Genomic DNA, 21,124 nt, shown 5'->3' with positions numbered 1-21,124 from the left:
TTCGTTTCTAATTTCAGTCTTCCTGTATTTCTCCCTTTTGCTGCTCAGTTCTTAAAGGCCCACTTTCTCTCATTTCCTCTGGTCCCATACACTTTCAGAATACTGGCTGGTAAGAAATAAATATCAGAAAGAAATGAATTCAAAAACGGAGGTTGTTTTAAATATGTCTCGTTCTGAACATTTGCTGAAATTTCTCCACATCCCCTGCCAGTCCACCGAAGATGAATTTTCTTAACCGAAGGCACTTGCAGAATTTGCCCCTGCAAAGAGAGATTGGTTTTCATGCCAGTGAAACATTTAAATATCGTTCTGAAAATCTATTTCACACAGAGCATTTGCCTAGAGCAGGTCAACTTCCCTGCTCTTAATAATAATGGCATTTGTTAAGCGCTTACTATGTGCAAAGCACTGTTCTAAGCTCTTCTTCTCAGGGCAGCCAAACTTCTCAGTATGGTAAGTAGGAAGAGGTACTAATGAACTGAAGTGAAACTGGAGACTGAGCTGTGAAGACCAGGGTATCAGAATCAACGTGCTCTGTGTTTTGTCTTTCAGAAAGGCCACTGCATTTTGAAAAATGCCACCCCTTTGGCGGAGATTGATCAGCTATTCTTCGAGCCTGAAAGGGCACCTAAGTGGCCCCCCGGGTTTAATGAAGGGGAGACTGGGCCCGGGATATATCAGACAGATTTTTAGTGCCACTGGAAAATGGACCAGAGACTATACGCTGCAGACGAGGAAGGAAGTTGAAAAATGGTGGCAACAAAGGGTAAAGGAACAATTCTACAGAATTTCAGATACCGATGTAAGTATTCTGAAAACAAAATATTCATTTTTTCCATATTAAAATAAGTACTCTGGTTTTTTAATCAGTCTTGATCTAAAATACAGTATGTACATGTGTGAACATAGTATTAAATAGTATTAAATCAATCAATCAATCGTATTTATTGAGCGCTTACTGTGTGCAGAGCACTGTACTAAGCGCTTGGGAAGTACAAGTTGGCAACATATCGAGACAGTCCCTACCCAACAGCGGGCTCACAGTCTAAATGGGGGAGATGGAGAACAAAACCAAACATACTAACAAAATAAAATAAATAGACTAGATATGTACAAGTAAAATAAATAAATAGAGTAATAAATATGTGCAAACATATATACATATATACAGGTGCTGTGGGGAAAGGAAGGAGGTAAGATGGGGGGATGGAGAGGGGGATTAAATATTGCCACTGCCATTTCAACCTAAATTTGCCAGATAATACATACACGTTAGTGTATGAAATACGTAGGTCCCTTAGACCTGAAAGACATTGTGCTGCTGCTTAGAATTTCACTGAAAATTAAAAATATAATTCTGCTTTTTAGGCTACTCCTGTGTACTGCCATCCTTTGCATCGTGGTCTTTTGGCAGCTAAAGTGATGGAGTGTAATTAAAAAAAGGAAAATTTCAGTTGGCCGAGAAAGCGAGTTTACAGTTCTTTAGGTTCTAATCTTCATGTGGGCTGGGATGGGGTTTATTCCTTTTACTTTTTAATGGTATATGCGTGCTTACTATGTGCAGGCACCGTACTGAGCACTGAGGTCGATACAAGCTATTCAGGTTGGACACAGTCCATGTTCCACATGGGGCTCACAGTCTAAATCCCCATTTTACAGATGAAGTAACTGGGGCACAGAGAAATGAAGTGACTTGCCCAAGGTCTCACAGCAGACAAGTGGCAGAGCCAGGATTACTTAATACAAAGCTCTGCACACTATAAGTGGTCAAAAAATACCACCGATTGAATTATTAAGGTGTCCAGGTATCACGATTTGACGGGGACAATCTTGAAAACTTCTGATTTCCAGGCATGTCCAGATTTTCGACCCAGATTCATCTGTTATTGGGGATGGAGGGTGGAGGGAGTTTTTTGGGCTCCTCCGTAATTCCCAGTTACCCTAACCCACAGTTATTGTGCCAAATTAGGGATTACATATATGGTCAGCCTAGGAATGCCCGTGCCGATCACTGGATCCTCATGTAGTGAAAGTGTGAGAAGCCGTAATCTAAAGAATCAATCAGTCAATTGTATTTATTTGTTCACTTACTGTGTGCAGAACCCTGTGCGCAGAGCTCTGTGTGCAGAGAAGCAGTATGGTCTAGTGGTTAGAGCAGAGGGTGGGAGTCAAAAGGAGACCTGGGTTCTAATCCCAGCTCCTCCACTTTTCTGTTGTGTGACCTTGGGCAAGCCACTTAATTTAGAGCTTAGTATAGTGCCCTGCACACTGTAAGTGCTCAATAAATAGGATTGATTCTCTGGGCCTTGGTTACCTCATCTGTAAAATTGGGATTAAGACTGTGGGTCTCATGTGGGACATGGACAGTGTCCAACCTGATAAGCCTGTATTTACCCCAGTGCTTAGTAAAGTGCCTGGCACATAGTAAGCACCTAACAAATGCCATAAAAAAAGCACTTGGGAGAATATAATATTACAGAGTTGGTAAACACATTCCCTGCCTCCTGGGAGTTTATAATCTAGAGAGAACTGACAAAATGTGGTATAAAGTAACTTTATTTTAAAGGAAAAATAAATGCTGTCAACTTTTCCTTCATAACATATTCCAAGTTCGCTCCTTCCGCTCCATTCAAAAGGCCCCCAGCTTAGTCCAACCACTTCTTCATATCCTATTTTTTTTTTAAATGATATTTAAGTGCTTGCTATATACCAGGCACTGTTCTAAGCTCTGGGATAGATGCAGAGTGTTGGATATGGCCCGTGTCCCATATGGGGCTCGCAGTCTTAATCTCCATTTTACAGATGAGGGAATTGAGGCCCGGTGAAGTGACTTGCCCAAGGTCACACAGCAGACAAGTGGCAGAGCCGAGACTAGAACCCAAGTCCCTCTCATTCCCAGGCCCGTGCTCTATCCCCTCGGCCCCGTTGCTGTCCTTCTCCCTCTTCCTCTCCCTCAGACGGGAGGGATATTGATTTATGTAGTATTTCCCCTAAACAGAGTACAATGAAACCAGTGCTCCTTCGTGGTATTGGTGAAATGCAGAAGAAGAGGAGCAGATATTAGGAGAAGATAGGAGAAACCAGAAAAATAGGCCTGGGTAATTCTGTCTTCCTTCTCACTGCGCTCCCTCCACCTCCTTCCCACCACACTTCTAGTCCAGTCTATTTTCTAAAACTTCATTCTGCACACACATCTCCTCTCTACCCAAAACTCCACCGCTTCCCATTCATGTCCACATCGAGTAAAACCCCCTGACAATTGGCTTTTATAAAGCCATCAGCTCTCTCACTTTTCCACTTTCTCCTCCCACGACACCCCATTTTGTGCTCACTGTTTCTGTCAAGCTAACTTATTCTCTGGGACTCATTCCATCCCATCTCCAGCTTTTGGCTCATGCCGTTCCCCGTGCCTGCCACTCCTGTCCCGTTTAAAGCCATGAGTCCGCGGCTCTCCCCACCTTCAAAGCCCTTGCAATTATCCTCCACCAGGAAGCTTTTCCTGATTACTTGTCTCCTCCCCGCCTCTCATATCAACGACCACCGTAGCGCTTTTGTGCCACGTCTGCCGTCATGCAGTTGCAACCACCCTTGGCATTTCTTTCCACATTGATTTACTAACTCCACTCTTGAAGCCTTTATACATCCACGTGCAACCCATCAACCAGTCAGTCTTATTTGCCAACTGGGAAGCCAACTTCCCAGACGGCACGGGGATGGTTCGCATCGTGTTGGGGGACATCTTCCCGAGGACTGTGAGCCCACTGTTGGGTAGGGACGGTCTCTGTGTGTTGCCAATTTGTACTTCCCAAGCGCTCAGTACAGTGCTCTGCACATAGTAAGCGCTCAATAAATACGATTGATTGATTGATTGATTGAGGGCCAAGGGGGCTGTATCAGCTCGGGGCAGGCTTATGTAAATACGATTGAATGAACTGAATTGAATTCAGCGCTTAGAACAGTGCTTTGCACATAGTAAGCGCTTAATAAATGCTATCATTATTATTATTATTATTAATTGAATGATTGAATGAATGGATGAATTGAATGAGCCCTGCTGAGAGCTCACCTCCTCCAGGAGGCCTTCCCAGACTGAGCCCCTTCCTTCCTCTCCCCCTCGTCCCCCTCTCCATCCCCCCATCTTACCTCCTTCCTTTCCCCACAGCACCTGTATATATGTATATATGGTTGTACATATTTATTACTCTATTTATTTATTTATTTATTTTACTTGTACATTTCTAGCCTATTTATTTTATTTTGTTGGTATGTTTGGTTCTGTTCTCTGTCTCCCCCTTTTAGACTGTGAGCCCACTGTTGGGTAGGGACCGTCTCTATGTGTTGCCAATTCGTACTTCCCAAGCGCTTAGTACAGTGCTCTGCACATAGTTAGCGCTCAATAAATACGATTGATTGATTGATTGATTGATTTGTTGAGCACTGAGTGTCCAGCACTGTACTAAGCACTTGTGAGAGTACATCTTAACAAGAGTTGGTTGATGCGTTCCCTGCCCCCAGTTGAGAGCTTACAGTCTAGAGGACATATCCATCTTTTGATTTGCTTCTTCCTCCTATCTGTAATTTATTCTGTGTATATCTTTCCCATTAAATTGTTAACTCCTTCAGGACAATTGGACAACCCACCCCCCCAAAAAAAATCATGCCTTCTATCTCTATTTTAATAGTCTCCCAAGTTCCGAGTTAGTGTTTTCTATACACAGTGAGCACTAGATAAGTGATGGATTGTTAAATAAGTCCCAATCAGTAATAAAATGGAACAACTTGCATTTGGAAGACTCACTTCGGCATGCAATTGAGCTTTGACTAGAAAAATGCTAAGTTTCCTCAGAATTTCTATGGTATACCTAAATTGTATGCTTTAGAAGACTGCAGAGGATAAAGTATTTTAATGCTTCTAGGCTGATTAAAGCTAGCCGTGCCCTAACTTTGGAAGTGATTTTCATGTTTTATTTTCTTTTTCTATCTTATTTTATGAAATTTAACATGGGTTCTTAACTTCTGGTGAGAATGGGTAAGCAGATTTGTTGCCAAATGCACCCAAATGAGGTGTCATCCCTGGTATCACTGTCAAACACAGAACATAAGAAAGTTGGAGTCCTAGAATTCTCATAAAGTCAAAAGATGCCCGGGAGTATCAGAATATATTTCCAAAGTTCATCCTTGACATACTGCTAGAAACCTAGGAAAAGAAAGATTTAAATCCTTACCCTTTTATATAATTATGAAAATTTCCTTTTCAATCAAGCATGCTCAATTATGACATAAAAACCCCTTAGTTCTTCACCCCCATCCCACCCCCAGGAGGTGAAAGTTATTAAATTGTCACAAAGATAGGGAAATTACTAGATTTTTTCACAGAGAAACAAAAAAGGCAGCATTGAACAGCGAGATGAATATATTTTCGGCAGCAAGAAAAAAATCATGAATATTTAAGTTTTTAATAGCAGCTCAGCTCCAGAGTTTGATTTAACTAGGTCTCGTTGTGGTCATAAATTTTAGTGTTTATTGCAGAAGCTGAAAGGATTTGGGGGATGATTGTGGGGAAAAGAGTATTTCTTGGAGAAAATTAGAGTGACAAAAATGTTTTCATTGTATTGCACCAGGGAGAGGCTTATAACCAAAGATATAACCATGTTTTTGAAACACAGTAAAGGAATAATTCATTCATTCAGTAGATCGTATTTATTGAGCATATACTGTGTGCAAAGCACTGAACTAAGCTCTTGGGAGAGTACAGTATAACAAGAGACACATTCCCGCCCACAATTAGCTCACAGTCTAGAGGAGGAGACAGACATTAATATAACTATGTAAGTAGATAAATCAGTAAATTATGGCAGTTTGTGGTTGTATTGTACTCTCCCAAGTGCTTAATACAGGGCTTTGTATACAGTAAGCGCTCAATAAATGCGATTGAATGAATGAATGATTGAATGAATAATCATATTTTACATAAAAGGGGACACAGATTAAAATCCAGGAACAATTTTCATGCGAAATATGTAAATAGATAAATCAACAAATTATGGCAGTTTGTGGTTGTGTTGTACTCTCCCAAGCGCTTAGTACAGGGCTTTGTATACAGTAAGCGCTCAATAAATCCGATTGAATGAATGAATGATTGAATGAATGAATAATCATATTTTACATAAAAGGGGACACAGATTAAAATCCAGGAACAATTTTCATGGAAAACTTATTAAACACTTTGTGCCGAGCACTGTGCAAAGTGCTGGTTTAGAGACAAGATAACTAGAGCAGACACCTGTCCCTGTCGGTGTAAGAGGGCAGGAGAAAAGATATTTTTTTTTCCTTATTTTACAGAAGAGGGAACTGAGGCATGGAGTTAAGTGGCCAGCCCAAGGCGACACAGCAGACAAAATCATGAATATTTAAGTTTTTAAATATTCTAATCTTGGTGGAGCTTTCCAATAGGCCGCCCTGTCTCATTTGTAATAGCTTTTCTCAGGGAATGGTTCAACTGACCATATGTCAGCTCAGCAGATGAGTGTGCAAGCACAATACTGGAATGCCTAAGTAGGATTTGGGTGGGTAGTCTTTTAAAAATATAGTTAAGCAGGATTTTTTTTGTGGGGGGGGGGGTTGACGCCACTTTATCCATTCATAAACAGGCATACAGCGTTATTCAACTGGGTTGTGTTCCCTGAACATATTGTATCATGAATGGCTCTACCTTGGGATGTATTTTCGCATAGATTTCAAGTGCTATAAAATAGGAACTGGTCCGGAACTTCTGAAAACGTAGTATGAAATTCCATTATGGGTTATGTACTTTAAAAGTATAGATATATAGATCACTAAACTAGTGCTTAATTTTCATTAAAGGAATTCAGAGCATAACATCACAGTATTAAATAAATGAGGAGGTTGTAATATGATTGAGTTATTGTAGAAGACCGCAGAAGTAGGAGCTCTTTCTGCTGACCGGGTTAGAGGTTTAGTAACTTCATTGAAGAATTTGTCCAGTTTTGGTGGGATAGCAGCGTCCTTTACTTCTTAAAGGACCTCAAAGTAGGCTAATTCCTTCTGTATACTGCATTCATTCATTCAGTCGTATTTACTGAGCACTTACTGTGTGCAGAGCACTGTACTAAGCGCTTGGGGAGTACAAGTTGGCAACATATAGAGATGGTCCCTACCCAGCAGTGGGCTCACAGTCTAGAAGGGGGAGACAGAGAACAAAACAAAACACATTAACAAAATAAAATAAATAGAATAAATATGTACAAATAAATAAAGACTTCTGCCCCCGTCTGCACTCTTTTCATTGAGGTCATCTAGACTCCCTCTAGACTGTGAGCTCGATGTGGGCGGGAATGTGTGTTTGTTGTTGTATTGTGATCTTCCAAGCGCTTAGTACAGTGCTTTACACACAGTAAGTGCTCACTAAATACGATTGAATGAATGAACCTTCAATCATATTTATATGCTTTCTTGAAAATTGATGCAAGGCTCTTTAATATTAAGATTTTGGCTGGTGGTAGAGAAGCCATAACTTCATCTGTTTCCACACCTTGTAATGATGCCTTTGAATGAGATGCAGTTAACTCTCCGACTTCTGCATCACTATTTCTAAACTAAGATACCCCCCCACTAAGGAACGAGCCTGGGCTCGGGAGTCAGAGGTCATGGATTCTAATCCCGGCTCCGCCTCTTTTCTGCTGTGTGACCCCGGACAAGTCACTTACCTTCTCTGTGCCTCAGTTCCCTCATCTGTAAAATGGGGATTAAGACTGGGAGCCCCATATGGGACAATCTGGTTCCCTTGTATCTACCTCAGCGCTTAGAACAGTGCTTGGCATATAGTAAGCGCTTAACAAATACCATCATTTTCTCTGTTCAACACCTTATTTGGTTGTCCAATCAAGGGTCTGTTCACCGCTTTGAAAATCAGACAAAAACTGTGGGCAGATTTTGCTCCAAAATCCATTAGTTGTGGATTGCTTAATCTCAGGATCGGTGGAGAGGGATTCACTTAACCAGAACACTCTTCCAGAAGGCTGAGGGCCATTAGGGGCCTGTTTCTTTTTATGGTATTTGTTAAGCGCTTACTATGTGCCAGGCACTTTCTAAGTGCTGGGGTAGGTACAAGCTAATCAGGTTGGACACAGTCCCTGTCCGGCCTGGAGCTTCCAGTCTTAATCCCCATTATACAGATGAGGTAACTGAGGCCCAGAGAAGTTAAGTGACCTGCCCAAGATCACACAGCAGGCAAGTGGCGGAGCCGGGATTAGAACCCACATCCTTTTGAATTCCAGGCCCGTGCTCTATCCATTAGGCCAAGCTGTCTGTGCGGTGTAAGTCACCAAAAAAGTGGTGTCTGTTCCCCTAGGGTGTTTGTAACCTGAGGAATGCCTATATACACAAAAAAATCTCATTTAGTACTATAATGTTACTTGCAACTATGTTGAGCCGGAAGTATGTGTGAATTGTCTTTCCTCTTTCCTAGAAATCCAAACCCAAGTTTTATGTACTCTCCATGTTCCCCTACCCTTCGGGAAAGCTCCACATGGGCCATGTTCGGGTCTACACCATCAGTGACGCCATAGCCCGGTTTCAGAAAATGAGAGGAATGCAGGTAAGCCATACCCCAATGATCGTGATCCCCATCTCCTACCCTGCTCCTCATCGAAGAAAATAAGTTTCACAGCCATCGGTGGTGCCACTTGACTTGAATCATACTTTCAAAATATGAGAAACCTTTGCGAAACAAGAAAGGCACGGAGCCTTTATGAGAAATCTGTTTGCGGCACGAGAAACTCGTTGATAACAGATGAACTGTAAAGCAATTCAAAAATAATGAAAAGTGCTTTTAGCAGATGCCGCATGCCGATGCAAGGTTGTTGCGTTTTCAGCCTTGTTTTTTGTGCGATGGAAAGGGACGTGGTACCCGGTATCATTGCGGCGGAACTCGGTTCACCTTGAAGATGCAAAGTTGAGCTCAGGGAGACCGGACGGGGGGTCTGAGGAGGCTTGTCCGTAATTGACCGTTGATCCACAAATCCACACAGTTGATAGTTGATGCCCCGGGCTGCTGTCAGCAATGCTCTTGCCCTCTCCCCTCCAAAATTATCCTCCCTAGACTTGGAAGACTGCACCGAGTCGGATATCCGAAATGCCGGGTGGTGGAGGGGAGGAGGAGGTGGTGGTGGCTGTGAGCCCGTTGTCGGGTAGGGACCGTCTCTATATGTTGCCTGTATGTACTTCCCAAGTGCTTAGTACAGTGCTCTGCACACAGTAAGCGCTTAATAAATACGATTGAGTGAATGAATGAATGGTGGGGTGGGAGAGGACTAAGGGTGCATGGCTCTTCTAGTGCCTGTGGCACTGCAGATGTCAATTACCGAGCATCAGACTTGCTCTAAATAATATCATAGCCAGAACGAAGCTTTCTACGGAAAAATTAAATCCACAAATCACACACATGGTTGGTATAGACTTGTAGGAGAATTAATATCGTCGTCACACCACCAAACGCAAGCAGAATCATCCATCTGTATTTTTAAGATGCTCAGTCGTACACTGACCAGTACATTCTGAGAGGAAATTTTTCTCCCTTGCTTGCATCTCTTGTTATCAATCCATCATCGCTTCCACCATTATTAAAAAAAGGTTATGGGAAGTGAATTGGCCACAGCGTCCTTCACATTTTTCATTTATTCATGCGATTCTCCAGGTTGGTACATCTTATCTTTATCTTTCACCTGCTTACTTCAGCCTATTGCTGGCCACTGATTGACAGCCAGGGACATCGGCCTTCATATTGGTCTAGAAGAAATGTAAAATATTTGCCTGACAGTGTTGTGGATGTAAATCCTCAGAGAACTTCCATACTGTGCTGTTCAATTGAAAAGGAAGTTTTGCAGACACTTTGAAGCTTTGAGCTTTACTCTTAATTTTCTCTTTGACATTCTTTTAAAGCTGTTTATGTTTTAAGAGGTCCTAACTTGGGACAATGGGTTTCTGAACTAAGTACAGATCAGCGCAAGGCTATAGTCTAACAAAAAGCATCCTGGTGGGTATTGAAACTGCTTTTGAATTCAAAAGCCTTTCGCCACATGGACAGAGGAAACTTTTGGAGCTTAGAGGTATTAGTTAAAAAAGAAATGGATTTTTTAAATCTGCATGTCTTAAGATGCATCTCTTTTCTATCCTGAAATAAAATTCCACCGAGTCTGATAGCTCTGAGTGTTCTCTAAGAAGTGTTCTTTGAGAAGTGTAGCCTAATTTTTCTTTTATAATTTCCTTACCTTTCCTTGTAAGGAGAAGCAGCGTGGCTCAGTGGAAAGAGCCCGGGCTTTGGAGTCAGTGGTCATGGGTTCAAATCCCAGCTCCGCCAACTGTCAGCTGTGTGACTTTGGGCAAGTCACTTAACTTCTCTGTGCCTCAGTTACTTATCTGTAAAATGGGGATGAAGACTGTGAGCCCCCTGTGGGACAACCTGATCACCTTGTATCCTCCCCAGCTCTTAGTACAGTGCTTTGCACATAGTAAGCACTTAATAAGTGCCATCATCATTATTATTATTACTTAACTTCTCTGTGCCTCAGTTACCTCATCTGTAAAATGGGGATTGACTATGAGCCCCCCCCGTGGGACAACCTGATCACCCTGTAGCTTCCCCAGCTCTTAGAACAGTGCTTTGCACATAGTAAGCGCTTAATAAGTGCCATCATTATTATTATTATTGTAAAATATTCTTCTGAATGTTGGCCATGTTCAGATGATAATTTTCCAAAGCCTCCATCTTGCTTAGTTTCATTCACCAATATTGGAGGGAATCAGGGCTAAGCTGGTCTTTTACCTCTAAGAAACGTCTTTTACGCTGAGGATTCAGAATGTTGGCCACTTTCAGATGATAATTTCCAAAGCCTCCATCTTGCTTAGCTTCATTCACAAATATTGGAGGGAATCAGGGCTAAGCTGGTCTTTTACTTCCAAGAAACATCTTTTACGCTGAGGATTCAAGGACCAGAGAGAGTGAGTGGCGTGGCACAGACCAACAGCACTGTAGTCAATTCCTTCCCGCAGGTTCTCCGTCCCTAGACTTCGTGACTGGACCTAGGTATGTCCATTATTTCTGACAGAATATTCCATCGTTGGAATCAGTGAATGTTTTGGAGATGGGAAATACATCTTGGATAACCCACAACACTCTCCCAGTGTTGGAGTATGGTTTATGTGACGCACGTGGAATTGGCAGGTGCTGGGTTAGGACTCTCATGTCACAACTGTCCAAGCCCCAAAATCAGATGGTGGTCTTCTTCCCCAGTCCTGAGCCTCTCCAAAAATACTGGCTCCGCATAACTAGACAATTCCCGTGACTCCTGCTAAATTGAGAACAAAAATCCATCACCTTGTGACCTAAATCCAATCCAAATCGTGATCTCTAAGAAAACAAATACGGATTCTTAATTAGCTAGTTGTCGTCAGCCTTCCCAAGCTCCAGTGATTAGTATTTGAATTTCAGCTAATGTTGGGAGGAATGTGTGGAAAAAATAATGCAATTTAGGGAACGTGATCTATTTTTTTTTTCAAGCAAACTGAGTAGTATAAAGCTAAGAATACCTTTTCTGATTCGAGGCCATCGTAGAACAGAAAGAGAAATGAGTGAGTGTGTTATGTAAACCATATTGTTTTGTTGTGATAAAAACCTGTGGGTTGATTTTTAATTTATATTTATAATTTGGACAGTTCCGAACAGAATGTTAATAGGCAAAACTGTTGTAGGGAAATATTGAAATAGTTCCATATTAGCAGATCGAAGCAAACAGACCATTATTAGGTTTCCAGCTTCCTTGGCCTGTGTGATTTTGCTGTTCTATAAGGCAATGATTCATTCATTCATTCAATCGTATTTATTGAGCGCTTACTGTGTGCAGAGCACTGTACTAAGCGCTTGGGAAGTACAAGTTGGCAACATATAGAGACGGTCCCTACCCGACAGTGGCTCACAGTCTAGAAATAAGTTAAAGAGGAGTGTGAAGCTACTGGCCGGTAATCCAGAGTACCTCATCAAAACCAAATTTACGATTTAAAACCAATTTTAATAAAATTGCAAAATATGTGGCTGAAGCATGCATTCTAATTGATTATTCACATAATGTAACATGTAGTGATGAGTAAGGAAGTGTGGTATTTGTGCGACCTAGTGGAAAGAGCTCAGGCCTGGGAATCAGAGCACCAGGGACCTAATCGGCTCTGCTAACTGCTGGATGACCTTGGGCAAGTCACTTCTCTGTGCCTCAATTTCCTTATCTCTAAAATGCCTTTTCTCCCTCCTGCATAGACGGTGAACCTCATGTGGGATGGGAACTCCGTCTGACTTGGTTAACTTGTATCAACCCCAGCTCTTAAAGCAGTGCTTGACATACAGTGAGTGCTTAACAAATACCATAATAATTATAATAATATTGATCGATACAAGCAGGCAGAAATGACTTGGGTTCTCTTAATGGCCATTCAGGTCATTGGGTTAGGGAAGGCTTTTTTTTTTTTTTAGGCAGATCTAAGTATAGCGTATATCGTATAAGTATTTCTAGACCATGAGCCCGTTGTTGGGTAGGGACTGTCTCTATATGTTGCCAGCTTGTACTTCCCAAGCGCTTAGTACAGTGCTCTGCACACAGTAAGCGCTTAATAAATGCGATTGAATGAATGAATGAATCGTTGGAAAAGGCCAGGGTTGCAGGTTTCCAGGGGCTAAAATATGGGCTCTAAATTTTCAGGGAATGGGTGATATTTCATTTGTTTCACAAAGAGACATCGATAGGGAATGTCTAGACTGCATGCTCATTATGGGCAGGGCAGGTGTCTACCAACTCTGTTATATTGTACTCTCCCACACGCTCAGTACAGTGCTCTGCACACAGCCTCAGTGAAAATGATTGATTTGTTAATTGATGTCATGAAGGAGTAGATAGAATGTGAGGAATGTCATATTCTGCTACCTGTTGTGAGGACAGAAAATGATTGTCTTTTATCAACTTCCCCTTTTACGAACACCCAGTGTTCACCTCTGGAAGAGTGACTTCAGACTCTTTTCTAATTTCACTGAAATGAAAACCCACCAGTTGGTAATTCAAAAGCCACAGAGTGGATGGATGGATAAACTATGGCTACTTGATTCCCAGACTGAAGCATCCTTGTCCTTATCCTTTTTGGACACAGACTAACTTCCATCAAGCTTCCTGTGGGCAGGGAACGTATCTACCAAATCTGTTCTATGGTACTTAGTACAGTACGCTGCATATACTAAGCACTCAATAAATATGATTGATTGATAAAGCCCACAGGTACTTTATTTCTCCCTCTTTGGACCCCAGGTACTTAGAAGCAGGTTTAGGGAGCTAGCAGGGAGATAAAGCTTTACCCATTCCATTCCTCAGATATTCTTGGTGAGGCTGGTATTTTCAAGGAAGTGGATTAGTGAGTGGGCATTGTACCGCATTTGGAAAAATACCCGTCAGCCGTCTTGTGGAAATGTGAGTCTTATACAGCTCAACAAATCTTCAGCTTTTTATTCTTTGGCCAAAGGCACTAGGATTGAAAAGTAATGTGAGTTCTTCATGTAGTCAGATATTTGGTTCCTACCGATAGCTTTGAGGCACTGCAGTGTAATTATATTACATTTTGTTATTTGGGCATGTGACTATGAGGGGAATACGGTTAATAAACCATTTTGTTTTTCTTTGCATTTCTTTGCAAGTGTCCTTAAAGCAGGACTTTAACAGCATATAAATAAGGTGCCAAGTGTCGTCTGTCCTCATTCCCCATTTTTCCAATTGGTCAGGCAGTGCGTTTCCATATCTTTCCAGCTGTGCTCTTCTAAAAAGATACAGGATATAAGGGTCCTCCTTGGACATCCTTTCCAGTCGAAGTCCCCCTCTAGACTGTAAGCCCATTGTGGGCAGGGAATGTGTCTGCTTATTGTTGTATTGTACTCTCCCCAGTGCTTAGTGCAGCGCACCGCACACGGTAAACGCTCGATAAAACGACTGAATGAATGAACACGGTGGAAGGTGCGCCCTGTTGGTGCCCAGGGAAGCTTTTTTTTAATAAAAAATGGTATTTACATGCTTTTTATCACAGAGCTCGTGTCTTAGTCCCCATTTTAGAATGAGGGAACTGAAGTCCAGAGAAGTTAAATGATTTGCCAGGGGTCATACAGCAGACGAGTGGCAGAGCTGTGATTAGAACCCAGGTCCTTAGACCCCCAGGGCCGTGCTGTATCCGCAAGGGCACTGCTTCTCCCCAGCTTTGTGCTCCATAACGTACACCTTTTTAGGGAGCCAGCCGGTCCAGCCCGCTTCCTTTCCATGGACTCCTGGGGACTAAGTTCCGAGGCGAGAAATCTCGAACATGCTGTCAGTGAATGAGCACCTTTCTGTCTGTCGGCTGGTTTTTTGCTTTTCACACCATTGTGGGTCTCCAGCTTTCATCTGTTTTTGTTAGAGAAGTGAAAGGAAACAGCCAAGTTAAAACCCCTTTCTTTATTGCGGTAGAGAATATACTGTATTCATCTCTATGGTAACCACTTATATGGGTCTATGCTGGAAAACTGTCACAGATCTATATCCATATTTAGATCAATAGCCGTAGATACGTTCATGGTGTTTATTATTTTAAATTAAGGGGTTTTTTTGTTGTTTTTTTAACCAGAACCAGAATCTGGTGATTTCGTTATGGGGATTTTTTCAGTCTCCTACTTGGGAGATTGCATTAGGGAACTATAATTTTGTTTTCTTCCTTTCCATGTGAATATACTTGTGGGTCATTTACCAGTTAGTAACTGAGTTTAAGGTTGGTTAGAAAGTATGTTGCCAACTTGTACTTCCCAAGCACTTAGTACAGTGCTCTGTACACAGTAAGCGCTCAATAAATACGATTGATTGATGTAAATACATTCTGAACATAGTAAAATAATGACACTGACATAGTATTTAAGAAAGAAAACAAATGCAATTGAGAAAATTTGAAATTATCCCTAATCCTGAAGCTTGAAATATTCATTCATAATGGTTGTCTAGCACAGCATTTTACTGGAAGTAACTATGGTGCGCTGCTCTACTACCTGTGACCCCTAAGCTCTGTATGACCCGGAGAAGGATTTATTGACCCATGCCAGATCCTCTGGTTTCACTTAAATCTGTGGAGCTTCCTCCACTTCATAGGAGTATAGTATTTTTCGAGCTCTTACTGGGGGCAGTGAACTTTACAATCTGTTGAACATTTCCTGGGTGGGGATCAGAGTCACTGATAACGAATGGTGGAGATGGGGTGGGGGGGTGGAGAGAGAGAAAGAGATCAAGAAATGACAACGGACCCATAATTATTGTCTGTGACCTTCCTGACAAGTTTATATGCCTTAGCAGTAGGGGCAAAGTTAATAGGATTTTCCTTCTAAATGGGTGCTGTGGAAAGCAGAGTGCGATTTAGTTATTAAAACGGGAAACTGGAAGTGAATCATCATCATCAATCGTATTTATTGAGCGCTTACTATGTGCAGAGCACTGTACTAAGCGCTTGGGTTCTATTTTTGAGCCTCCGTTGATGTTTGAAAGTCACTTTGCAGTACTTTCCCCATTTTCCAGGAGAGGGTTGTTTTTTGTTTTTTTTTTTTTTTTGAAACAAAAGAGATCCCCAAAAGAGGATTTTGGTAGAAGTATTTAATCTTGCCAAAGAAAAATGGTGTCTGTGGTGGAGGAGTGGGGAAGGAGTTGGTGTAAAATGGGAAACATGGAGTTCTGACTTCATGTTCCACTCCTGACTGGCATTAGCCTTGCTAAACTCCTGAGGTCATTTGACAAGTCATGCAGTCTCCTGGGCTGATGTGATTTTATCCTCCTTCTTTGGGCCTCTGCATGAAAAAAGGAAATTTTAATATCCAGGTTTCATTCTTCAAGAACAAAAAAAAATCAGCCCTTAAAGGAATGCGAGCCTTTCTTTAAATGTTACCCCCCCCCCCTCCCCAAATCTCCAATCCTCACAAAGTCTGCAGTAGTCGGGAATTCTGGAGGAAGTTTTAAGCTTCATTTAAACCAATAACGTTTTGGGGGTTTTAAGAAAGACGATTTATTTATAGCCATTGGACTGCTTTCTTGAAAAGAAAGAGCCTCTCAGATAACATTTTAATGCTTCTGAATCTGTTGTTGAAAAGCATCCTTTATCGATCAACAGCTCGTGTTCCGGGAACTGAGGCCTGAGAAGAACCAGTAGGCTTTGTCTGTAGCCGGACACTCTGCTAGCGTGTTTCAGAGGAGATAATGTGGAGGGTATTCCTAGGGGGTGCAAGTCTTTGTTTTTTCAAAACAAATTTAAATCTTCCTGGCCTTCTCATCCTAAGCTTTGAACTGAAGCTGCTGCTGCCATTCTGTTTTTCCTCTGGAGGACTTGCAGTGAAAGCTTTGACCAATCTAGCAAGTAACAAGGGAAGTCCAACAAATGATGATAATCTTAAAGGGGTTTCCACCTCCCTTTCCGCTACTGAAAATCTGTCACCCCAGATTAAGCTCCTGTTGCCCTCCAGGAGAGCAGCTCATTGAAAGTAATCTGTGTCACACCTGGGCTTGAAGTTTCCTAACAGTTCTCTAATTAGCTAATCCTGCTACTTCTTAACTGTTCATTCATTCAGTCCTATTTTTTGAGCTTTTACTGGGTGCAGAGCACTGCAGTAAACTCATAAATAGACACATTCCCTGTCCACAACAAGCTTGCATTCTAGAGGGGGAATAATAATTGTGGTATTTGTTAAGCGCTTGCTGTGTGCCAGGAACTGTACTAAGCGCTAGAGTGGATACAAGCAAACCAGGTTGGACACAGTCCTGTCCCACATGGGGCTCACATTCTCAATAATAATAATAATAATAATAATGATGGCCTTTAAGCGCCTACTATGTGCGAAGCACTGTTCTAAGCGCTGGGGAGGGTACAAGGTGATCACGTTGTCCCACTTGCGGCTCACAGTCTTAATCCCCATTTTACAGATGAGGTCACTGAAGCTCAGAGAAGTGAAGTGACTTGCCCAAGGTCACACAGCAGACATGTGGGGGAGCCGGGATTAGAACCCATGACCTCTGACTCCCAAGCCTGTGCTCTTTCCACTGAGCCACACTGCTTCTCAAGTATGTTCTTTTTTCAATAAGTAAGCCTGAACATGGGGAGGTGGTGTGAGCCACTATGCTCCTTTTCCCGGGAAGATTTAGGGAACGTGTCTGCCAATTCTGTTGTATTATACTCTCCCAATCGCTTAGTACAGTGCTCTCCCAAAAGCTCAATAAATGCTATTGATTGATTAAATCCCAGTGCATCATATTCATTCATTCATTCATTCAGCTGTATTTATTGAGCGCTTACTGTGATTGACCACCCCACACTTCCTTTACCCCTGGTTCCTTTACTCAGTCTTAGAGATTTGGGTATCTTTATCTCATTAGTGGTGTGGTGTTTTTGTCCAGTAAAATAATTTTTCTTTAATGTTAAGCCCCTAACCCCATGCTGAGGTGACTTGTGCCATTACAATGCTGAGCCCAGTGCACTGTGAAAGGGGCCAAAGCATGTTTTTCCTTCACTTCTGGCCTTCAGCTTTCCATGTATCTTTAATGGGCCACTGACTTCAACTTCTGTCAAGGCTGGGCTTCTGAGCACAAGGAACTAGGAATAACAGTAATGGAAAGAGAGGCTTTGGGAATTAGAGAGGGGCAAGGGGCTTTGTTTCTACAGTTAAGGTCTAAAAGGCCATGCTGAATTGATTTTAGATGCTCTACGCAACCACTTAGAATGGAGAAAAAGAAGGTGAAAGTTCTCACCAGCTGTGATTTTCTAAAATTCCGCAACACACACACACACACACACACACACACACACACACACACACACACACACACACACACACACACACACACATCATCATCATCATCATCATCAATTGTATTTATTGAGCGCTTACCGTGTGCAGAGCACTGTACTAAGCGCTTGGGAAGTACAAATTGGCAACATATAGAGACAGTCCCTACCCAACAGTGGGCTCACAGTCTAAAAGGGGGAGACAGAGAACAAAACCAAACATACTAACAAAATAAAATAAATAGAATAGATATGTACAAGTAAAATAAATAAATAGAGTAATAAATATGTACAAACATATATACAAATATACAGGTGCTGTGGGGAAGGGAAGGAGGTAAGATGGGGGGGAAGGAGAGGGGGATGAGGAGGAGAGGAAGGAAGGGGCTCAGTCTGGGAAGGCCTCCTGGAGGAGGTGAGCTCTCAGTAGGGCCTTGATATGGCGATTGTTTTCTTAGAATGGGCTTAACGTTAAAGTTGTTCTGTGCTAGACTTGGTACTAAAGGTGAACTAAGATTGTATTCATGCTTTTTGAGCCCTTTTTTAATGGTACATATGAAGTGCTTACTATTCATTGGGTGTGAAGTTTCCTATCAGTTCTCTAATTAGCTAATCCTGCTACTTCTTAACCATTTAAGCACTTGGGAGAGTACAATACAAATACTGTGTGCCAGGCACTGAAATAAATACTGGGGTAGATGCTAGACAATCAGGTTGGATACAGTTTAACTGCAAGGGAGGAGGGTTTACTCCCCATTTTCCAGATGGGGTAACTGAGGGACAGAGAAGTTAAGTGACTTGCCCAAGGTTGCACAGCAGAGCAATGGCATGGTTGGGATTACAACCCAGATCCTTTGACTTCCAGTCCCTGTTCTTTCAACTAGGATGCTTCCCTTTGCATTCTCTGTGAAACAGTGTCTTACAAGCAGCATGATTAGGATCCAGAAGCTTGTCGTAAAATACCCCGCTCAGAGAAGATGAACGGAAAGGCACCGTTCGTTGTTTTCTATCTATCGGTTGTTATTGGGTCTGATCCAGCAATTTGCAAAGTAATCTTTCTCATTTGGAGCGCAGGTCATCAACCCAATGGGATGGGACGCATTTGGATTGCCGGCTGAAAATGCAGCTATTGAGCGTGGCCTGCATCCAGAGAATTGGACTCAGAGGTATGTTTTGGCGTACAGATTTCCATTCTTAGTCCAATCAGTGTAACAAGACAGATCACTGGCTGTTCTCTGACGTTTACATTGATAGAGCACTTAGAGAGTGAAACAGAAATAACACTTTGAGAACTGGAGGCCAGGGATTTCTAACTCTAAAATCCTTGGTTTGTGTTTTAAAGTCATATTAACTGTGACTTGAAATAATAGAAATAACAGAAAGTTTGGGAGTTCATTTTGGGGGCTGTGTTTTTCCAAATGTTATCCTTTCTGTTTCTTGAATAGTGTTTCTGAAAAATAAGAAGTTTAGAGATCAAATTAATGTAAAGTATCTTTCTGATGAAAATATTCTGTATAATTTATTTACACCATCTTCCCTCCATTTCTACTTTTTTACAGTAATATTAAACACATGAGGGAACAGCTTAATAGAATAGGCCTATGCTTCAACTGGGATCGGGTAAGTATCGTTCCGTTTTCTGAAAAGATGCTGATTGGAATTCAGTTAATAATGATTAAATAGAAATGAGAAACTCTGTGACTGAATCAGAGCTTCAAGGAGACTTCACGCCTGATGAGTTTGGATGGCCACTGCTTTGCACTGTTCTGTGTTCATTCTGGAAACAGTAAAGGTGGAAATTCTGGGAGCTTTTTTTCCTTCAGAGAGACCTTGTGCTGGGAGAGACATCAATTTATTGAAACACTCAGTGCAATTCGAACTTGATTACCCTTTTATTCTTTTCTTCCTGTCAGTTTGGCATAAGGTTAATATCCGTAGAGTAAGCTGAGGACGTGCATCCCGATGAAAAAAATTGCCTGTAGTTTTAAGAATCCGTGAATTGGAAGGAGATGTTTTTATCTGGTGTCATCACCGGGCTGGAAAAACTAGAGCAGGCTTTTAGAACACCAGCTTCCTAATAGCAACCGCCGTTGCCCACCAGTCAGGTTGCCAAGCAAGGCTCCGGGCCCCATTATCAGCCTGTTCATTTGTGGCCTGGCCGGTCTGTGGGTGGCAACAGGTCGTCAGGGAAGCGTGAATGTGGTTTGGCGGCCACACTGTGGAGCAGGATTTCAGAGTGTTATCTGAGAATTAGGGCAACCACACGGACCCGACAACAGGTAGGTACTTAGTTTATTGATTCAGAAGTAGGAAGACTAGATGCTCGTGCTTCTATCAGTGGAGACCGAAAGGCTCTGCGAAGTGGCCCCATTGGGGAGACCAGGCAACTGAAGGTCCAAGGCGAGTCTCAGTAGCAAGGGGTGAACAGCACATTTTTATAAACTGTGCCATTTTTAAAGTAATAACAATAATAGTGGTATTTCTTAAGCACTTGCTTTGGGCCAGGCACTGTTCTAAGCACTGGGGTAGATCAATCAATCAATCAGTCGTATTTATTGAGCGCTTACTGTGTGCAGAGCACTGTACTAAGCACTTGGGAAGTACAAGTTGGCAACATATAGAGACAGTCCCTACCCAACAGTGGGCAGTGATATGACAGGAAAGTAGAATGGAAAGTGCTCCTTGTGCTAACATGGTGGATTTTATTTTCCAAACTAAGAAATCCATGTGAATTATAAATGTTTTGCACATGCATACCAGGGGAGAGAAGGAAGGAAGGGGGTAAGGTCCTGAAGGAGGAAGGTAAAGGGAGGAAGGGTCTTTCAGGCATGATGGCTGGATAAAATTGTTGCTGTGGTCAATCAATCAATCGTATTGAGCACTTGCTGTGTGCTGAGCACTCTACTAAATGCTTGGGAGAGTAAAATATAACAGCAGAACAGACACATAGAAGATAATCGGTTTGGACACAGTCCCTGTCCCACATAGAGCTCGCGGGCTTAATCCCCATTTTTCAGATGAGGGAACTGAGGCCCAGAGAAGTGACTTGCTCGAGGTCACACAGCAGACAAGAGGCAGAGCCAGGATGAGAATTGATGACCTTCTCACTCCCAGGCCCATCCCCTATCCACTTGGCCATGCTGCTTACAAAAGGGGGCTCAGGTATGAGCTTGGTTTGCACAACAATAGAGGGAAGGGGCTAGGGGCGTGTTATCACGTTGTGAAGTGTCTCCTGAACCAA

The 21,124-nt window shown here is 42.2% G+C and overlaps 1 protein-coding gene across 2 annotated transcripts in view; it reads left to right on the top strand.

Annotated features, from left to right (window-relative positions):
• LARS2 (leucyl-tRNA synthetase 2, mitochondrial) overlaps nucleotides 1-21,124 on the top strand; it is a 205,656-nt gene that overhangs the window by 59,492 nt on the left and 125,040 nt on the right. For both annotated transcript variants that reach the window (XM_038742284.1, XM_038742281.1), the window contains exons 2-5: nucleotides 553-802; nucleotides 8,489-8,617; nucleotides 18,958-19,049; nucleotides 19,443-19,503. In XM_038742284.1, the coding sequence (XP_038598212.1) occupies nucleotides 575-802; nucleotides 8,489-8,617; nucleotides 18,958-19,049; nucleotides 19,443-19,503 (510 nt within the window). In that variant the 5' untranslated portion in view covers nucleotides 553-574. The remainder of the gene's footprint in view (nucleotides 1-552; nucleotides 803-8,488; nucleotides 8,618-18,957; nucleotides 19,050-19,442; nucleotides 19,504-21,124) is intronic.

The sequence above is a fragment of the Tachyglossus aculeatus genome, chromosome 2 (genome assembly GCF_015852505.1).
Source record: "Tachyglossus aculeatus isolate mTacAcu1 chromosome 2, mTacAcu1.pri, whole genome shotgun sequence".
Taxonomy (NCBI): Eukaryota; Metazoa; Chordata; class Mammalia; order Monotremata; family Tachyglossidae; genus Tachyglossus; species Tachyglossus aculeatus.
This window is presented reverse-complemented; position numbering and strand designations above follow the sequence as displayed.